Genomic DNA, 16,177 nt, shown 5'->3' with positions numbered 1-16,177 from the left:
TGCTTCTCTTTTTAGCCTTTAGTGTCAGCTTTTAGCCAACTATTGGCCTACTCTTCAGTAATAAAATGTCTCAAAACTACCTATACATGTGTTATATGTTGCCACAAACATTTTTACATTACATTTTTTTTTTTTTTTGAGATATATATAAGAGTTGTTACATTCTTGTACAGCCACTAGTACGCGTAGCGTTTCGGGCAGGTCCCTGGAATACGATCCCCACCGCGAAGAATCGTTGTTACAACCAAGTACCCATTTTACTGTTGAGTTAAACAGAGGCTACAGTTAAGGATTTGCACCCAGTAAATCCTCCCCGGCCAGGATACGAACCTATGACAAAGCGCTCGCGAAACGCCAGGTGAGTGTCTTACCACTACACCACTGAGACTGGTAATTTAAGACATAATTTGCCTTCAGTTATTTTCATAGGCTAATCAATGTAAGCAAGACTCACATTTCCACAAAGTAAGGCAACACAAACAATTGTTCACATTCAAAATTTATTCACCCATTTAAAACTACTTCTTGCATTCTATATTGGCAAGACTTGAGCAAACAATTTTAGAATATTTCATGTTACAGAAAAATAAGTTAAACTAATACACAATTCATTGTGTCAGGGGATAGGCAGCCAGAGTGTATTCATACATGTTAGGCTTATATCGAGTCCCCCCCCACCCCAAGACGAATTACTGACCATGCCCAGGATGCAATCCCACAATAAGCTGACTAACTCCCGAGTACCTACTTACCATTAGGTGAACAGGTGCATTAGGTGATAGGAAACGCGCACAACCATTTCTGTCCCACCTGGGATTCAAACCAGGAATTCTTGATAGTGAGATGAGAATGAATCTGATAACTACCAGGACCAGGGACATACAATAATAAAAGCCAAAAAGGAACTTTCCAGACTTAATCTTTAAAAATCACACAATTACTCTACTATGCTAACAAACACTCAGAAGATTGAATCCTTTTGTAGAAATATATTAAGGGAACCTTTAGAATTGTATACAAAATTATGTGTGTTAGAATAAAGAAAGCAAAACTAATAAAACACTTCAAAAGATGGCAAATATGTGCCTTCAACTGTTGACACCAATACTGAGTTAAATTTGCTTTTCAGCAATGGAGTAACCTAGCTATACATTGTTGTAATTGTGAGCTCTAACCATCATGAAATGTCTTTGAAAGCAAACTAAATACAGTACAAACAATCAAACTAGCACTTGCTCTAGCTCCACATATATTTTTATGCACTTTCTTATGTTATCTGTATAATATTTAAAAGGAAAAAAAAAGTAATGAAGGTGAAATTTTATCCATGATGTAAACTAAAAAAAATGTTCTAGATGTGATGTTTCAGACTACTGTACTGGACAGTAATACAGGACTTCAACAATTCAATAATTAAAAAATTCACTTATAAACTCCAAACCTTCTCTTGAATTCAAAAATAAAAAGCCAGTGTTGAATGTAATGAAATGCCTCTTTCTGGTAGAGCCTTTGTGGCTCCTTGAAGCCATCCTATTGAGATGGCTCTCCACTACTGGGTCACAACAGCTGCACGAGTCCTGCTTAGCCTACTGCTCCCTACCCCCTCAGAGGCACAGGAAGCAGGGGATAATTATCATCATCTTCACTGGGAAAGCATCCAGAAAGTTGGCAAAGTTTTACAGACAACTAGAAGGATTGTAAGAAATGAAGCATTGAAACAACCAACTGACTTTGCAAAGGATTTAGTCACTGTTACGACCCTGGGTTCTCCAGTGGAAACCAGAGGTCAAAATTGAGCTATTAAACTTCCTAAGTAGTACAGTTGGCGCATTTCGAATGGAAATTGTTTGTATCTTCCCTGCCAGACGTAAGACTATTATTGTTTCTCAAAGAGCATTTAAAGACTGAGCTGGGGGTTGATTATTAAATAATAACATAGGCACCAACTTTGCTTACTAATACTTTCTAATCATTCATAAAGTAACAATACGTTGCATAGGGGAAGATCTTTAATGTGCTTAGCTGCACGATCAATTAGGCTCCTTCCGGCACCACGACATGAGGGAGGCCAGGTGGTCGCGAGGAGCTCGCTCTTCTCTTGGCTGGTGGCGTGAGGTTAAGACCTACTCTGTGGCTGTATCCCTACTCTCCTTCCTTCTCCTCTTACTTATTTCCCTTACCTGAAGTTCCTGTACCCTTAAGTTAAGTATTATATGGTGTAAGTGTGCCTACTCTGGTAGTAACGATTGGGGAGACCTGGGGATAGTATTTTGCCAGTGTTTGGGTACCCCTAAGTGTTGTGTTTTGTATTAGGGTCCCACGTGGTTTCACTACCCTAAGCTGCATCCAGCTTCAGTGCTTATCCAGTAGTACTTTACCCTAGCTTGTTATTAGTGTAAACCTTGTATCCTGCCTACGTGGACCAAGGCTTTTAACGTAAGATAGTGTGGTAAAGTTATTATTATTATTGTTATTGGTGTGAGTGTATATGGGGGGTTGTTAACGGGTTAATAAATAAGTACATGAATTACAGAGTATCTCTTCTTCCAAGGTGGGAGCGCAGTGATCAACCCTTAGACGAACATATTTGGTCTTGTAGCAATTTATTACTACTGTGGATAGTTTATTTTGGGGGCCGGGCCTTTTAGCTCTCCCATATATGATACTCCTGTCTTCTAACTACCTATACCCCTTAATAGTACCAGTACCCCATAGAAGCCCCACTCATATCATTTGTAAGAAGTGGTTGGCCAGTCCGGGAGGAACATTATAAGTGTAAAAAATTAGATTCTTGAGTGCCAAAATTAAATTTTTTTATTTCCGCAGAACGGTTGTGTGCTAGCCTAGGGTCCAGCTCATCTAGCAAAGGACATTCTTGCACTGACTGGACACCCAGCTGGATCCCTTCACGATTAAGGTTAGTGTGGCCTTGTGTTAGGGGCCGTGCAAATTTTTGTTTTTTCCAATTTTTATTTTGTAATTTTTTCTTTGGCTGGGAGCTAAAATTATTAGTGATGTCTTCTGAAATGCAGAACCTGGCAAGGGAGCCTTCAGTGGTAGAGATAAAGAAACTTAAAAAGTCTAATTTAGTATTGTTAGGCCAGGAATTTGGCCTAGAATTAAATGTCGCAGATAAAAAGTGGACTTTGGTGAATGAAATATTACAACATTGTATTGATGAACAACTATTGGCAAGTGATACACCTTTATGCCAGCCTAGCCAAGCAGAAAGTGCAACTCATAGGGAAAGTGAATTAGCTTTAGAGTTAGCAAAAATAAAATTAGAGGAGCAAAAACTCAAAACCGAGGAGGCTAGAATTAGAGCGAATGCCACTGGACCTCCACCTGCCGGGGATTCAAACCCCAGGCATTATGAGAAAAAGCATAATTTACCTGAATTTTCCGAGTCTGACCCTGAAAGGTTTTTCAACCATTTTCAGAGAGTGGCCACGTCCATGAACTGGCCAAAGGAAGAGTGGGTGAAAATCCTACAGGGAAGACTTAGGGGTAAAGCACAAGATATTTTTATAAACATGCCTGACGACGAGTGTTTCGAATATGATAAAGTCAGGGAAGGTATTTTGCGGGCATATGAAATTACTCCTGAAGCTCACCGCCAAGTTTATCGTAACCTTAGGCCTACTCACAACCAACCGCTCACTGAATTTGTGAATGATCAAATTCGATTGTTTGATAGATGGATTCGCTCGGCGAAAGCCGAAACATACGAGGCTCTCAGGAACTTAATTTTAATGGAGCATTTTATAGATGTTATGCCAGAGAACGTATCACAATACATTAAAGGAAGGATAGAGTTAAATTCTAAAATAGGGGATTTGGCCAAGTTGGCAGAAAACTACCAATTGGCGGGCAAAAGGCCCAATAAAAATAATTATACCCCACAGAGTAGCAAACCTTATACCCACAGCCAGTCCAGACCAGCTCATTCTAATCCTTTATCTAATGCACCTTCTGTTTCAGACATAACTAACCCTGTTAAAGTGTCTAGCCCAACGGCACCTAAAGGTGAACCGAAGGGTAATTCTGTTAGTAATGTCTCTTCTCCCCGACGTTTTTGTGGTCACTGTAATCGTCCAAACCACACTATTAGCCGTTGTTGGCAACTGCACCCTGAAAAAAGACCCAATGCTCTAGTTGTGACACAGGGCTTGAGGCTTTCAGAAGGGTTAGGGAGTAAGACCTCCAACCCACAGTGGTTGGACTTGCTTACCCCATTCTTATCGAAAGGGAGACTACTTTTGTCTGAGGGTTCTTCCTGGAAGGACGTGGTGATCTTCCGAGACACCGGTGCCATCCAGACTTTAATTTTAGAGAGTGCGTTGCAAGGTGCCAACACTCTCGACACTGGAGAGGTGGTACTGGTCGAGGGTGTCACTAGTGATACTCGGGCAGTACCCCTCCATAAGGTTACCCTGGAATCTGATTTCCACAAGGGTGTTTGTACAGTCGGAGTCACTCCATACCTACCTTTCCCTAATGTTGATGTAATAGTTGGTAATGATTTAGCAGGGGATAAGGTAGGGGACTCCAGACTGCCTATTATGTTGCCTACCCCTAAGGTTTGCCTGGATCCACCCGCCGCAGAGGATAATGTTGTGTACCCTGCGTGCGCGGTGACCAGGTCTATGGGACTTAAATGTAAGGGCAGCCCTGTGCTTGCCAAGGTGGTAAATCCCGAGGTCACGAGGAGCTTTCCGAGTGGTGAAAACCAAGTGGACCTCGCGGACACATTCATGGCCCGACTCGATGACGTGGCCGAGGACATTGTGGAGAGCCTGCCACTGCCGTCTACCGAGAGTAGTGGGGAGGTGGAGGAGAACACTGTTGAGCCTCGGCCAATGGCATCTGACCAAGGCCTGGATGCCTCCTTGAGTGAGTTACAGAAAGCTGACCCCACTCTTGCAGATTGTCATGAAACAGCCGTCTCTATGGAGGAAATTGTAGACGCAGCAACTGGGTACTACTACAATGATCGGATTTTGATGAGAAAATGGAGACCACAGAGTGCTCCCTTGTCAAATGAGTGGGAGGTAGTCCACCAGGTTATGTTGCCGACCTGCTATAGAGAAAGAGTTTTGGCAGCTGCTCATGATGATCCTATGGGGGGACATCAAGGTATTAATATTACGTATCACAAAATTTTAAAGTATTTTTTCTGGCCCAAGCTGAAAAGCGATGTGGCAAAATTTTGTAATGCGTGTGTTGTTTGTCAACTGGTTGGGAAACCAAACCAGACTCCACCTAAAGCTCCTCTAAGGCCTATTGTCGTGCCAGAGGAACCATTTTCTCATGTGGTAATGGACTGTGTTGGACCATTACCTAGAACTAAGTCTGGTAATATTTACCTAATCACGATGATGTGTATCACTACTCGTTACCCAGAGGCTTTTGCTGTAAGGAACATCCGAGCAAAAACTGTTGTTGCTCGTATGTTGCAATTTTTTTCCACTTTTGGACTGCCTCGGGTCGTGCAAACTGACAATGGTACTAATTTTAAGTCTGATGTTTTCGAGCAATTTTGTAAGGAACATGGAATAACTCATAAGGTTTCCAGCCCATACCATCCACAGAGTCAGGGGGTAATTGAACGTTTCCATCTAACTCTGAAGCAGATGTTGAAGACATCGTGCGAGAGTTCCCACACCTTCTGGGATGAGAATTTACCGTATGTTTTGTTTGCGGCTAGAGAGGGATTACAAAGTTCACTGGGCTGTTCTCCTTTTGAGTTAGTCTTTGGCCATAAAGTTCGTGGACCCTTGCAAATGTTACAGGAGAATCTGTTAGGGAACGTAACGTTATCCGAAGGTTCGGCTTTCTTTGCGCAACACCACCAGAGACTCAAGGACTGCAAGGCGGCTGCATTAAAGTATCTTGGCAAGGCCCAAGAAAAGATGAAAGAACGTAACGATGCTAAATCTAAGTTACGGGTATTTCAGCCTGGCGACCCTGTCCTGGTATTAAAGCCTCGACTAGGGAACACTATGTCCCATAAGTACGAAGGCCCCTACATTGTGACAGAAAAGACTGGGGACCTCACGTACAAAGTGAGGCACTCTGACAAACGTAACCAGGTAATGCTCATACATGTAAATCGACTGAAGAAGTTCCAGGGCCCCAGGCCCATTGCACTAACCAATGTTTCCATTTCCAGTGAGAGAGGGGATGATTGTTCTGGGGACCCAACTAATCTCATTTTCAATAATTCTAGTTCTGTGAATGCTGTGGAGGAACTGTCCAATTTGCAGATGGCCCAACGTGAAGAGGTGCAGTCGTTGGTTGATGAATTCTCCAGTCTGTTCGGGGAGGTCCCGACCCAGACTGATGCCATTTGCCATGATGTCGAGTTGACGGACTACACTCCCATTCGCCTTCAACCCTATCGGATGAGTCCAGAAAAGAAGGCCATCATACGGAAGGAGGTCGACTTCTTGCTCCAGCACGGCCTCATCCGGCCGAGCCAGGGCTCTTGGTGCTCGCCCTGCCTTTTGGTCCCCAAACCAGACGGCTCATGGCGATTATGCACCGACTATCGGCAGCTCAACAAGGTGACCATTGTGGATGCCTATCCGCTGCCCCTCCTCGAGGACTGCATTGACGAGTTGGGAAATGCCAAGTACGTTTCGAAATTCGACCTCTCGAGGGGGTATTATCAAATCCCACTCACTGAACGTGCTAAACAGCTCACTGCGTTCGTGACACCCGAGGGTGTTTTTGAGTATCAAGTGTTACCGTTCGGCTTGCGTAATGCCCCTGCCACGTTCCAGAGACTCATGAACTCTCTACTCGCTAAGGTGCCAAATTGTCGGGCGTATTTAGATGATATCGTGCTGTTTGACAGTAATTGGGCTGACCACATAGCTAGGTTACGCCAGTTGTTTGCCATCTTGAAAAGGGCAAATCTTACCTTAAATGCTAAAAAGTGTCATTTTGGCCAAGGCACAGTGACGTACCTCGGTTATGAAGTGGGCCAAGGAAAAGTGTTACCTCGGCAAGATAAAATCAATGCCATTCTGGAGTATCCAGTACTAAAGTCTAAAAAGGACGTTCAAAGATTTATCGGTATGTGTGCGTACTATCGACGTTTTTGTCAGAACTTTTCCAGTGTTGCCACTCCTCTCACAGACTTGTTGCGGAAAGCCGTTAAATTTAAGTGGTCATCAGACTGTGCAGAGGCATTTAAAAATTTGAAATTGATCTTAGCTTCCGCCCCAGTGCTTGCTAGTCCAAGGTTCGACCGACCGTTTAAAATTCATGTGGACGCGTCTGACTCGGGTGCTGGTGCAGTGTTGTTGCAAACTGGGGATGATCAGGTGGAACACCCAGTATATTATTACTCTGTGAAATTCGACAAGGCGCAACGCAATTATTCAGTGGTAGAAAAAGAGGCGTTGGCGCTAGTGTTAACATGTAAAAAGTTCGAAGTTTACCTCACAGGTAATATAGTGGAAGTGTACACGGACCATAACCCACTAGTCTTCCTGACTCAGATGAAGGGTAAGAATAAACGCATCCTCAGGTGGGCGTTGTACCTACAGGACTTCAATCTTTCCATTACCCACCTACCGGGCAGACTCAACGTGATAGCCGACGCTCTGTCCCGGTTGCCTGAATAACATTCATCTGAGCCACAGAAAGCCATTTACCAACCGTCATGCTTTAGTTAATTTTTTTTAGGTTCTCCTGTGACATTAAATATTCCGTGTCCAATTTATTTACTTCCCTGTTCTTTTATTTTTGTTGTGTATGTTTTTTTTTCTTTCAGAGAACTCCTTTGTATTTTTTTTTTGCAGAGAAATTGCTTTTGATTGATGTTTTGTTTTTGTCATGTTTTTCTTTTTGTTCTCTGTATACTCTTACAAAAAAAAATATGACTACTATTCTAGTGGTCACATTTTTTTTTTTCTCTGAAGGGGGGAGGAGTGTTACGACCCTGGGTTCTCCAGTGGAAACCAGAGGTCAAAATTGAGCTATTAAACTTCCTAAGTAGTACAGTTGGCGCATTTCGAATGGAAATTGTTTGTATCTTCCCTGCCAGACGTAAGACTATTATTGTTTCTCAAAGAGCATTTAAAGACTGAGCTGGGGGTTGATTATTAAATAATAACATAGGCACCAACTTTGCTTACTAATACTTTCTAATCATTCATAAAGTAACAATACGTTGCATAGGGGAAGATCTTTAATGTGCTTAGCTGCACGATCAATTAGGCTCCTTCCGGCACCACGACATGAGGGAGGCCAGGTGGTCGCGAGGAGCTCGCTCTTCTCTTGGCTGGTGGCGTGAGGTTAAGACCTACTCTGTGGCTGTATCCCTACTCTCCTTCCTTCTCCTCTTACTTATTTCCCTTACCTGAAGTTCCTGTACCCTTAAGTTAAGTATTATATGGTGTAAGTGTGCCTACTCTGGTAGTAACGATTGGGGAGACCTGGGGATAGTATTTTGCCAGTGTTTGGGTACCCCTAAGTGTTGTGTTTTGTATTAGGGTCCCACGTGGTTTCACTACCCTAAGCTGCATCCAGCTTCAGTGCTTATCCAGTAGTACTTTACCCTAGCTTGTTATTAGTGTAAACCTTGTATCCTGCCTACGTGGACCAAGGCTTTTAACGTAAGATAGTGTGGTAAAGTTATTATTATTATTGTTATTGGTGTGAGTGTATATGGGGGGTTGTTAACGGGTTAATAAATAAGTACATGAATTACAGAGTATCTCTTCTTCCAAGGTGGGAGCGCAGTGATCAACCCTTAGACGAACATATTTGGTCTTGTAGCAATTTATTACTACTGTGGATAGTTTATTTTGGGGGCCGGGCCTTTTAGCTCTCCCATATATGATACTCCTGTCTTCTAACTACCTATACCCCTTAATAGTACCAGTACCCCATAGAAGCCCCACTCATATCAGTTGTAACAGTCACAACAATTGATTATTTGAAACTAGCTTGCCCAACCACATGGACTGGATGGTAGAACACTGGTCTCGTTTCTTGCAGGTTTGCATTCAATTCCCAACCATCCAAGTGGCTGGGGCACCATTCCTTTCCTGCATCCTATCCCAAATCCTTATCATATCTCTTCCAAGTACTATATAGTCATAATGGCTTAGCCATTATGACTATGTAGTGAACCTATTAATGGACTCCAAAGTTCCCAAAGGAAAGCGCTGTTGCAGGCTCTAGTTAATACCTCTGGTCAGTCATTCAAGAAAAATGACACCATCTACAAGCTGGTGCCTCCAGAAACCATATGCAAAGTGAAAATAACATGACACTCACTAGAAACATGCTAGTACTGTATATAATAAAAAATCCTGGAATCTACCATTGACTAAAGAAGATTGCAAATCCTGGAAGCCATACTTAGAAGAGAAAAGATCCACCTTAAATATACAAAATAACAACTTTGCTTCCTTCCAACACTCAAGACCCAGGTCTCACCAAACATCATCGGATAATGATATCTCTACCGAGGTCTCCCCACCCACTGAAAATACCAGAATTTTACCTAATATTTGATTGACTGATCTCATCATTTCTCTTTTTCCCTTTGTTTGTTTGAACCTATCCCACTAACCCTACATTTAATTTGCCGTATCCCCTTACCCTATGTTTGCTTTTTACCATGTATTTTTAGCCCCAAATTGAACCTCATGTAATCATTCTTTACCTGAAAATGTTCAAGAGAGAAACGAAATGTTGTAGAAAATAAATCCCTTAATAAGTACTAGAGTTTCTTTACCATAAATTTTGGTAACTTGATTGCTCTTCTTAATACTGATTCAGGTACTAAAACAATAGAAAGCTTACATTATACGATCAACAATGCCAGCAATGCAGTCATATCTAACCAACGTATTTAAACAACAGTTAACTAACTCACGGGTATCCATTTACTGCTAAAATGAACAGCGGCATTAGGTGAAAGAAAATATGCCCATCCATTTTTGTCCAGCCTGGGAGTCGAACCCGGGATTCCCGATTGTGAGTCTAGAACGACCTCATCTGTACTTGATTTGAAATTGGCAACTCCCAGTGAATGTGGCTTTGCTTCTCAATCAATGTATTTGCAATGGACAATTTGAATCAGAATTGGAATCAGGTGAGCTGCATCTTTATCGCTCCCTCCAATTCAATTCATCACGTGTCTCATCAATTCCCTTGTGACACATCAACTTCCCTCTAGCTCATCATCTTCCCTTTATCTGAATTTATCTGAGGGCCACCATCACTCTAGTGGCCTCGATAGGAACAGAAAGCCAGCAGCTTGTCAAAGGTCCTCTCATTTATCCTGGTAATTTTATTCATACTTTTCGTCAAACCACTTGTGCTGGACGGTAGAGCGACGGTCTCGCTTCATGCAGGTCGGCGATCAATCCCCGACCGTCCAAGTGGTTGAGAACCTTTCCTTCCCCCCCCCCCCCCCATCCGACCCATCCCAAATCCTTATCCTGACTCCCTTCCCAGTGCTATATAGTCGCAATGGCTTGGTGCTTTCTTCCTGATAGTTCCCTTCCCTATCCATACTTTTCACCCATAGGGCTATAAATCCGTGCCTACCTGTTGACGCCATGCATGCCAAGCCATTACTGTACTTCAGTTTAATATCTAGATAGAAAAAATCCTCTTGAACAACATTAAGAGGACCTTTGACAAGCTGCCGGTTTCCTGTCCCCGCCGAGGCCACTATAGAGAGTTAGAGGCCCTTAGGTAATATATCACTTTCCCTCTAAGTCATCACCCCTAATTCATCAACTTCAATCCAATTCATCACCTATTGTCCTTCCCTGTCTCATTACGTTCCATCTGACTCCCCATAATTCCTATTTATTTATTATTTATTTATTTATATACAAGAAGGTATATTGGGGGTTAAGAGAGTACGTAGTAATGATGATGATTTTACATTCTTGTTCAAGTTCAAGTATGTTTATTGAGACAAGAAAGAAATACATCTCAAAGGGATAGAGTAGCTTAGGCTATTTCTACCCCCCCCCCCCTTTACATTCTTGTAAAGCCACTAGCACGTATAGCGTTATTATACAAACTCCTAAGGAAATACACATTAAATATTGTAAAAATAATTGCCAAAATCAATTGTATGCATACCAAAGTCAGTGTATATTCCTGGTAAGAGTTGAGAGGGCTGGACGCGCCTGCGCGGGAAGGATGTATTGCCAGGATGCTTGCAACCTAACCCAGACCCCGGCAGCGATCCTGCAAGACAGTGGCACGTCACCCTCGGCCTCTATCACAACACTCTCGACCTCTACCACCACACAAGAGCTTACTCTTGACTAAACTGCCAGCTGGTTGCCGTATCTTGGGAATATTTATGAAGAAAAGTGAAGGAGCTGATCAGGTGTAGAGTTGATCCATATAGAACTTGGTGTACAGCATGCCAACCACGGTAAGTCAGCTGCATTTTGTAGTCAATTCAGTAATTTATTTATTGCAAAAGTTAATGATTAAAATTAATCACCTAAAGACTCACCACTCCAGATAGCGCTGGGGTGACGATTCTTCAGTGTGAGCACTATGGGGTAACAATGACTCAAGGTCGTCTAGCAGAGATAGGGAGACACTATACCTTCGTATATTCAAATTCAAATATTTATTCAGGTAAAAGTACATACATAGAAGATGAGTTACAAACATAGTGTTGGATTTATAGATAGAGCTAGTACATACAATACCTACAGCCACAAATACACACAACGTTTCGGGTAAACTTAAGCATTCGCTTAGGTAAAATTTCTAAGCATTCGCCTGTGTCTTGACAATCTGTGTGATATTTGATGCAGGAGGCAGTAATGAGGGCGGTGACTGTGACGTGTATGGTGGCTCAAGCAGTGTCCCAACTACATAACAACGGTATCTCCAACAACCTCACCCCTTATTACAAGAACGGAAACTCCTTCAACAACCTCGTCCCTGACTACAGCAGCTACCCTTGGCTCTCCTCCCCACCTCCTCTTATTTTGCCCGCAAGATTGGTGAACGACTCGCTGCTGTCTTATCCCTCTAGACCATCGTATCCTACCCAGCCACCTAACTCACCAAAACCAATCTACCGTTCACAACTAACCTACCCATCACAACCAGCCTACCATTTACTTTTAAACTCTGACCCACCGTACCATACACAACCCACTTACCCACCGTTCTCTACTCAACCCACTTACCCACCAAAAGCATCCTACCATGCACAATTATCCTATCCATTACTACCATCTTATCCTGGTTCGGCCTATTACTGGCAAGATAATTACTCGCAGCAATCCTACCCTTGGCAAACAATGTATTCCTTGCAAACCTACTACACATCCTACCCTAGCTTGGCCTCTTCCCCTCCGACATCGACCACACTGCCTACGGGGCCACCAGTGCGTCCTACGGACGTGCCAAGGAACGCCATTCCCACTTCCATTGCAGTTTGGCCCACGGGAAGAGCCAGAACCACAAGGCCACCCTCTATCCAGCAGTGGCCCACCGAGAAGGCAACTATACCCACATTTTCTCACACCACAAAACCTTCCTGGCCAACTGAAAAGACCATTAAACAATCGTTTATTCCGATGTGGCCCACCAAGAAGAGCACTACCATCACTACTCCTTCCTGGCCCACTGGTTCGGTCCCAACTACGCGTCCTCCAGTCCATGTGATCTGGCCAACAAGACCGCGACATACCGCCAGTCCTCTAATCCCAATTTGGTCAAAAGACGCTCAGACTACGTTACGTCCAGTGACTAGTGTGTGGCCAACTGCCAAGCGACAGACAGCGATACCTGCCAGCCTTGTGTGGCCAACTGTTAGGCGGCAGCCGACGATACCTTCCAGCTTTGTGTGGCCAACTGTTAAACAGCAGATGCCACAGTTTGACCCTGAGTGGCCTATTAGCAAGCCAGCAGTTTCTGATAGCCGTGTCCTACCAAGGAAGAGAGCACGGCCTAGGGACGGCCACTCCAAGCTTAGAAAAGACAGCTCTAAGCCTAGAGGGGGCCGCTCTAGATCTAGGAAGGGCAGTCCTGGGCCACCAACCACACTCACTATGGCATCCAACATCACTCTTTCCACAACCACCAACAGGTGAGACGCCTTCGTATATTGCATGCAATATGATTTTGAAGTAGAATATATGGTATGCTTTGAACATATGAGTAGTACAAACAAAAACAAAACTAGCTCTGAAAGCAGTACCTCTTCTTCTTGATAGTAGGTGCGGTTTGCATGAAGGGTTTGTCCTCCCGATGACTGCACCAAAGCAGTACCTCCTTCACCGCTCGCTTTGCAGAGCATCTGGGATATATTTTAGTATTGTAAAGCCCATTTTAACACTAAATGTTATTGTAGCACTCAAAGAGGGCACATATATCTACTGAGCAATATTTGTGGTACTGTAGAGTGCATTTTGGCCCTGTAAAGAACAATATGTATATGGAGAGGTTGTCATGAGACTAATCTGTCCCAGGACAAAATCACAATAAATAGTGCGCTTCTGTATATTATACATTTTGACATGGTTTTAGCAGAGTCAAAAGCTCATTTGAAATGTAGATTAGTAGTTAGACAGTTTGGCACTTTAATTTAAAGTGCCAAAGTATATATATATATATATATATATATATATATATATATATATATATATATATATATATATATATATATATATATATATATATATATATATATATATATATAATAAAAAAAGTAAATTCTGACATGATATAGATGATTTTGACGGTTGGAAAAAATAACTTAGCAATGAGTGGGACCTCCCGCAGGTGCAGGATGTGCAAGGGCAAGAAGGCCAGCGACAACGACTGCTGCATTCAGGGTGAGATCATTGTCCATCTTTGTTCATTTTTGTTTATTATTTTCTACCACAAACGTGGCCACACATTTACAATGCAAACCAGCATATATAAATTTTCTTCTGTCCTCCATGGACAGGGTTAGAGATCTGTTAAACCTATAATTCAGTGATTTATTGAACAATCAATCACAAAAGATGATTGTATTGCTGTTAACGTGCTAAGCTAACCTACAAACATAAATATAGAGTTTTACGTCTGTCCTACATAAACAGTGTCCGAGGTGTCTTTTTACATAGCGTCATTAATGTGCATTTACAAAGGAGAAATGCAATTCTGACCAGCTTCCACATACCTTGTATACAAGTACACACATGAGGGCTGGGTGGCTGAGTGGACAGCGCTCTAGACTCGTGGCCCTAGGGACCGGGGGTTCGATCCCCGCACCCGGCGGAGACAGATGGGCAGAGTTTCCTTAGGTAAAAAACCTGATGCCTCATGTTACCTAGCAGTAAATAGGTACCTGGGAGCTAGACAGCTGCTACGGGCTGCTTCCTGTGTGTGTGTGTGTGTGTGTGTGTGTGTGTGTGTGTGTGTGTGTGTGTGTGTGTGTGTGTGTGTGTGTGTGTGTGTGGATAAAAAAATAAAAAAATAATTAGTTTTAGTGGGCGGGCCGAAAGAGCAGAGCTCAACCCCGGTAAGCACAACTAGGTGAATACGTATACATATATACACATATACCTACACATATCTACATATATACATACACCTATGTCTCTCTCCTATTTCGACAGGGTAAGATAGCTTCTATAGAGACTTGTGTGATATTAAAAACTTAAACACTGAAGGTGATTAAGATGCTTTTACAAGTTCAGGTTTTAGGTACATACATTGTATACCAGATGTATTACATATTGTATAGGTACAATGGCAGGTGTTTACCGTACTCATCATAATGAAATTTCGTTCTGTTCATGGAAAGTGTATTGAACAGACTGTGAGGCGTTGTCCCATGTTCACCATCCTCCAATAATGATAGCAACTATTTGGTGAAATATACAAAGTGGACAGTTGGACTTCAAAAAGCTCACATTTTGTAATTCCAAAGAAATGAAAACGTATGTAAAGAGGCGAACCTTAATCTAACCTAACCAAAACCTAAATAAATAATTCTAAGCTTAATATTAGTTATCTAAGGCCTACTTTAGTAAATATAAGTGTTATACAAGGCCTATAACTACATGTGTTGTTACAACAGTAGTTATTACCATTCTTATTACTACCACAACCTCAACTGTTGCTACTGCAACCACCACAACCTCTTTTATTCTTACCACCACCACAACCTCAACTGTTGCCACCGCCACCACAACCTTTATAGGCATATCCCGCTTCTTGACACGGCGGCCCGCTTCTTGACACGGAGGCCCGCTTCGTGACACGGCGGCCCACTTCTTCACATGGAGGCCAGAATATTTTAATATTATACTAAAATAATCTAATTTGCATTTACAAAATTAGCGAATGTGCGTGTTCCGCAGGGAGGACGCTGGCTGAACGCTCCGTGGCTCCCCTGCCGCAGGTGTTGCTCCCGCTGCTGGCCTCGGAGCGTCTGGTGCTCCCGGGAGGCATACATCCTCCAGCAACACACCTCCAGCCACCATCCTCAACACTCCCACCACACCAAAACAACAATCAGCATCCCAGGAAGTAAACCAGGAATGTGAGTCATATTCAGCTTGTGACACACACATCGTGTGGCCATAACCCACATCCTGTGTCCGCATTTTTATGTTCAATACAAATTGTATCATTATAAGTTTTGTATTTTAGTTAATTAAAATTATATTCACCTGATACCACTTTTTTTCCTTACTCCACCAATCCCCCTGTTCATGTATGCCACTATAGTCCCCCCTGGTACACTACCAGTTTCCCCTGTCCCCTATTATCATTATTATTCAATTTCAATTTCTTTCTTTATTATGCACCCCATACCCATCCCGTGGGCGGTGGTGTAAAGGATTACAGAGGTACATAATCGGTTCAGGAACTGAACCCTCTAGTTCGTTTAGCTAAGCAAATAACAATCTTTCATTATTATTAATTTACAAACTGTTCTTTTTTAAAAGTCACAATTGTGACTTTGATGTGCATGTGCAGGGATACATGTTAAGCGGCCTTAATAACTACTGTATACTTGTATACCTATTTTACGTATATAGGGACATGCGCCCAAACATCTTAATATGTAACTAAAGTATACAAGATTAGAGAATTCACCCGAGAATTATAAATGGTGCACTTAACAATAATGACGAAGGATGCTTATCGCCTATGCACAAGT

The 16,177-nt window shown here is 42.5% G+C and overlaps 1 protein-coding gene across 1 annotated transcript; it reads left to right on the top strand.

Annotated features, from left to right (window-relative positions):
- Positions 1-11,203: 11,203 nt before the first annotated feature.
- LOC123757961 (adhesive plaque matrix protein) lies at positions 11,204-15,689 on the top strand. Its single transcript, XM_045741963.2, has 4 exons — positions 11,204-11,425; positions 11,820-13,105; positions 13,801-13,853; positions 15,372-15,689. The coding sequence occupies exons 1-4, from the start codon at positions 11,414-11,416 to the stop codon at positions 15,542-15,544; spliced, it is 1,524 nt and encodes a 507-aa protein (XP_045597919.2). The 5' UTR covers positions 11,204-11,413; the 3' UTR covers positions 15,545-15,689.
- The last annotated feature ends 488 nt before the right edge of the window (positions 15,690-16,177 follow it).

The sequence above is a fragment of the Procambarus clarkii genome, chromosome 40 (assembly GCF_040958095.1).
Source record: "Procambarus clarkii isolate CNS0578487 chromosome 40, FALCON_Pclarkii_2.0, whole genome shotgun sequence".
NCBI classification, from domain to species: Eukaryota; Metazoa; Arthropoda; class Malacostraca; order Decapoda; family Cambaridae; genus Procambarus; species Procambarus clarkii.
This window is presented reverse-complemented; position numbering and strand designations above follow the sequence as displayed.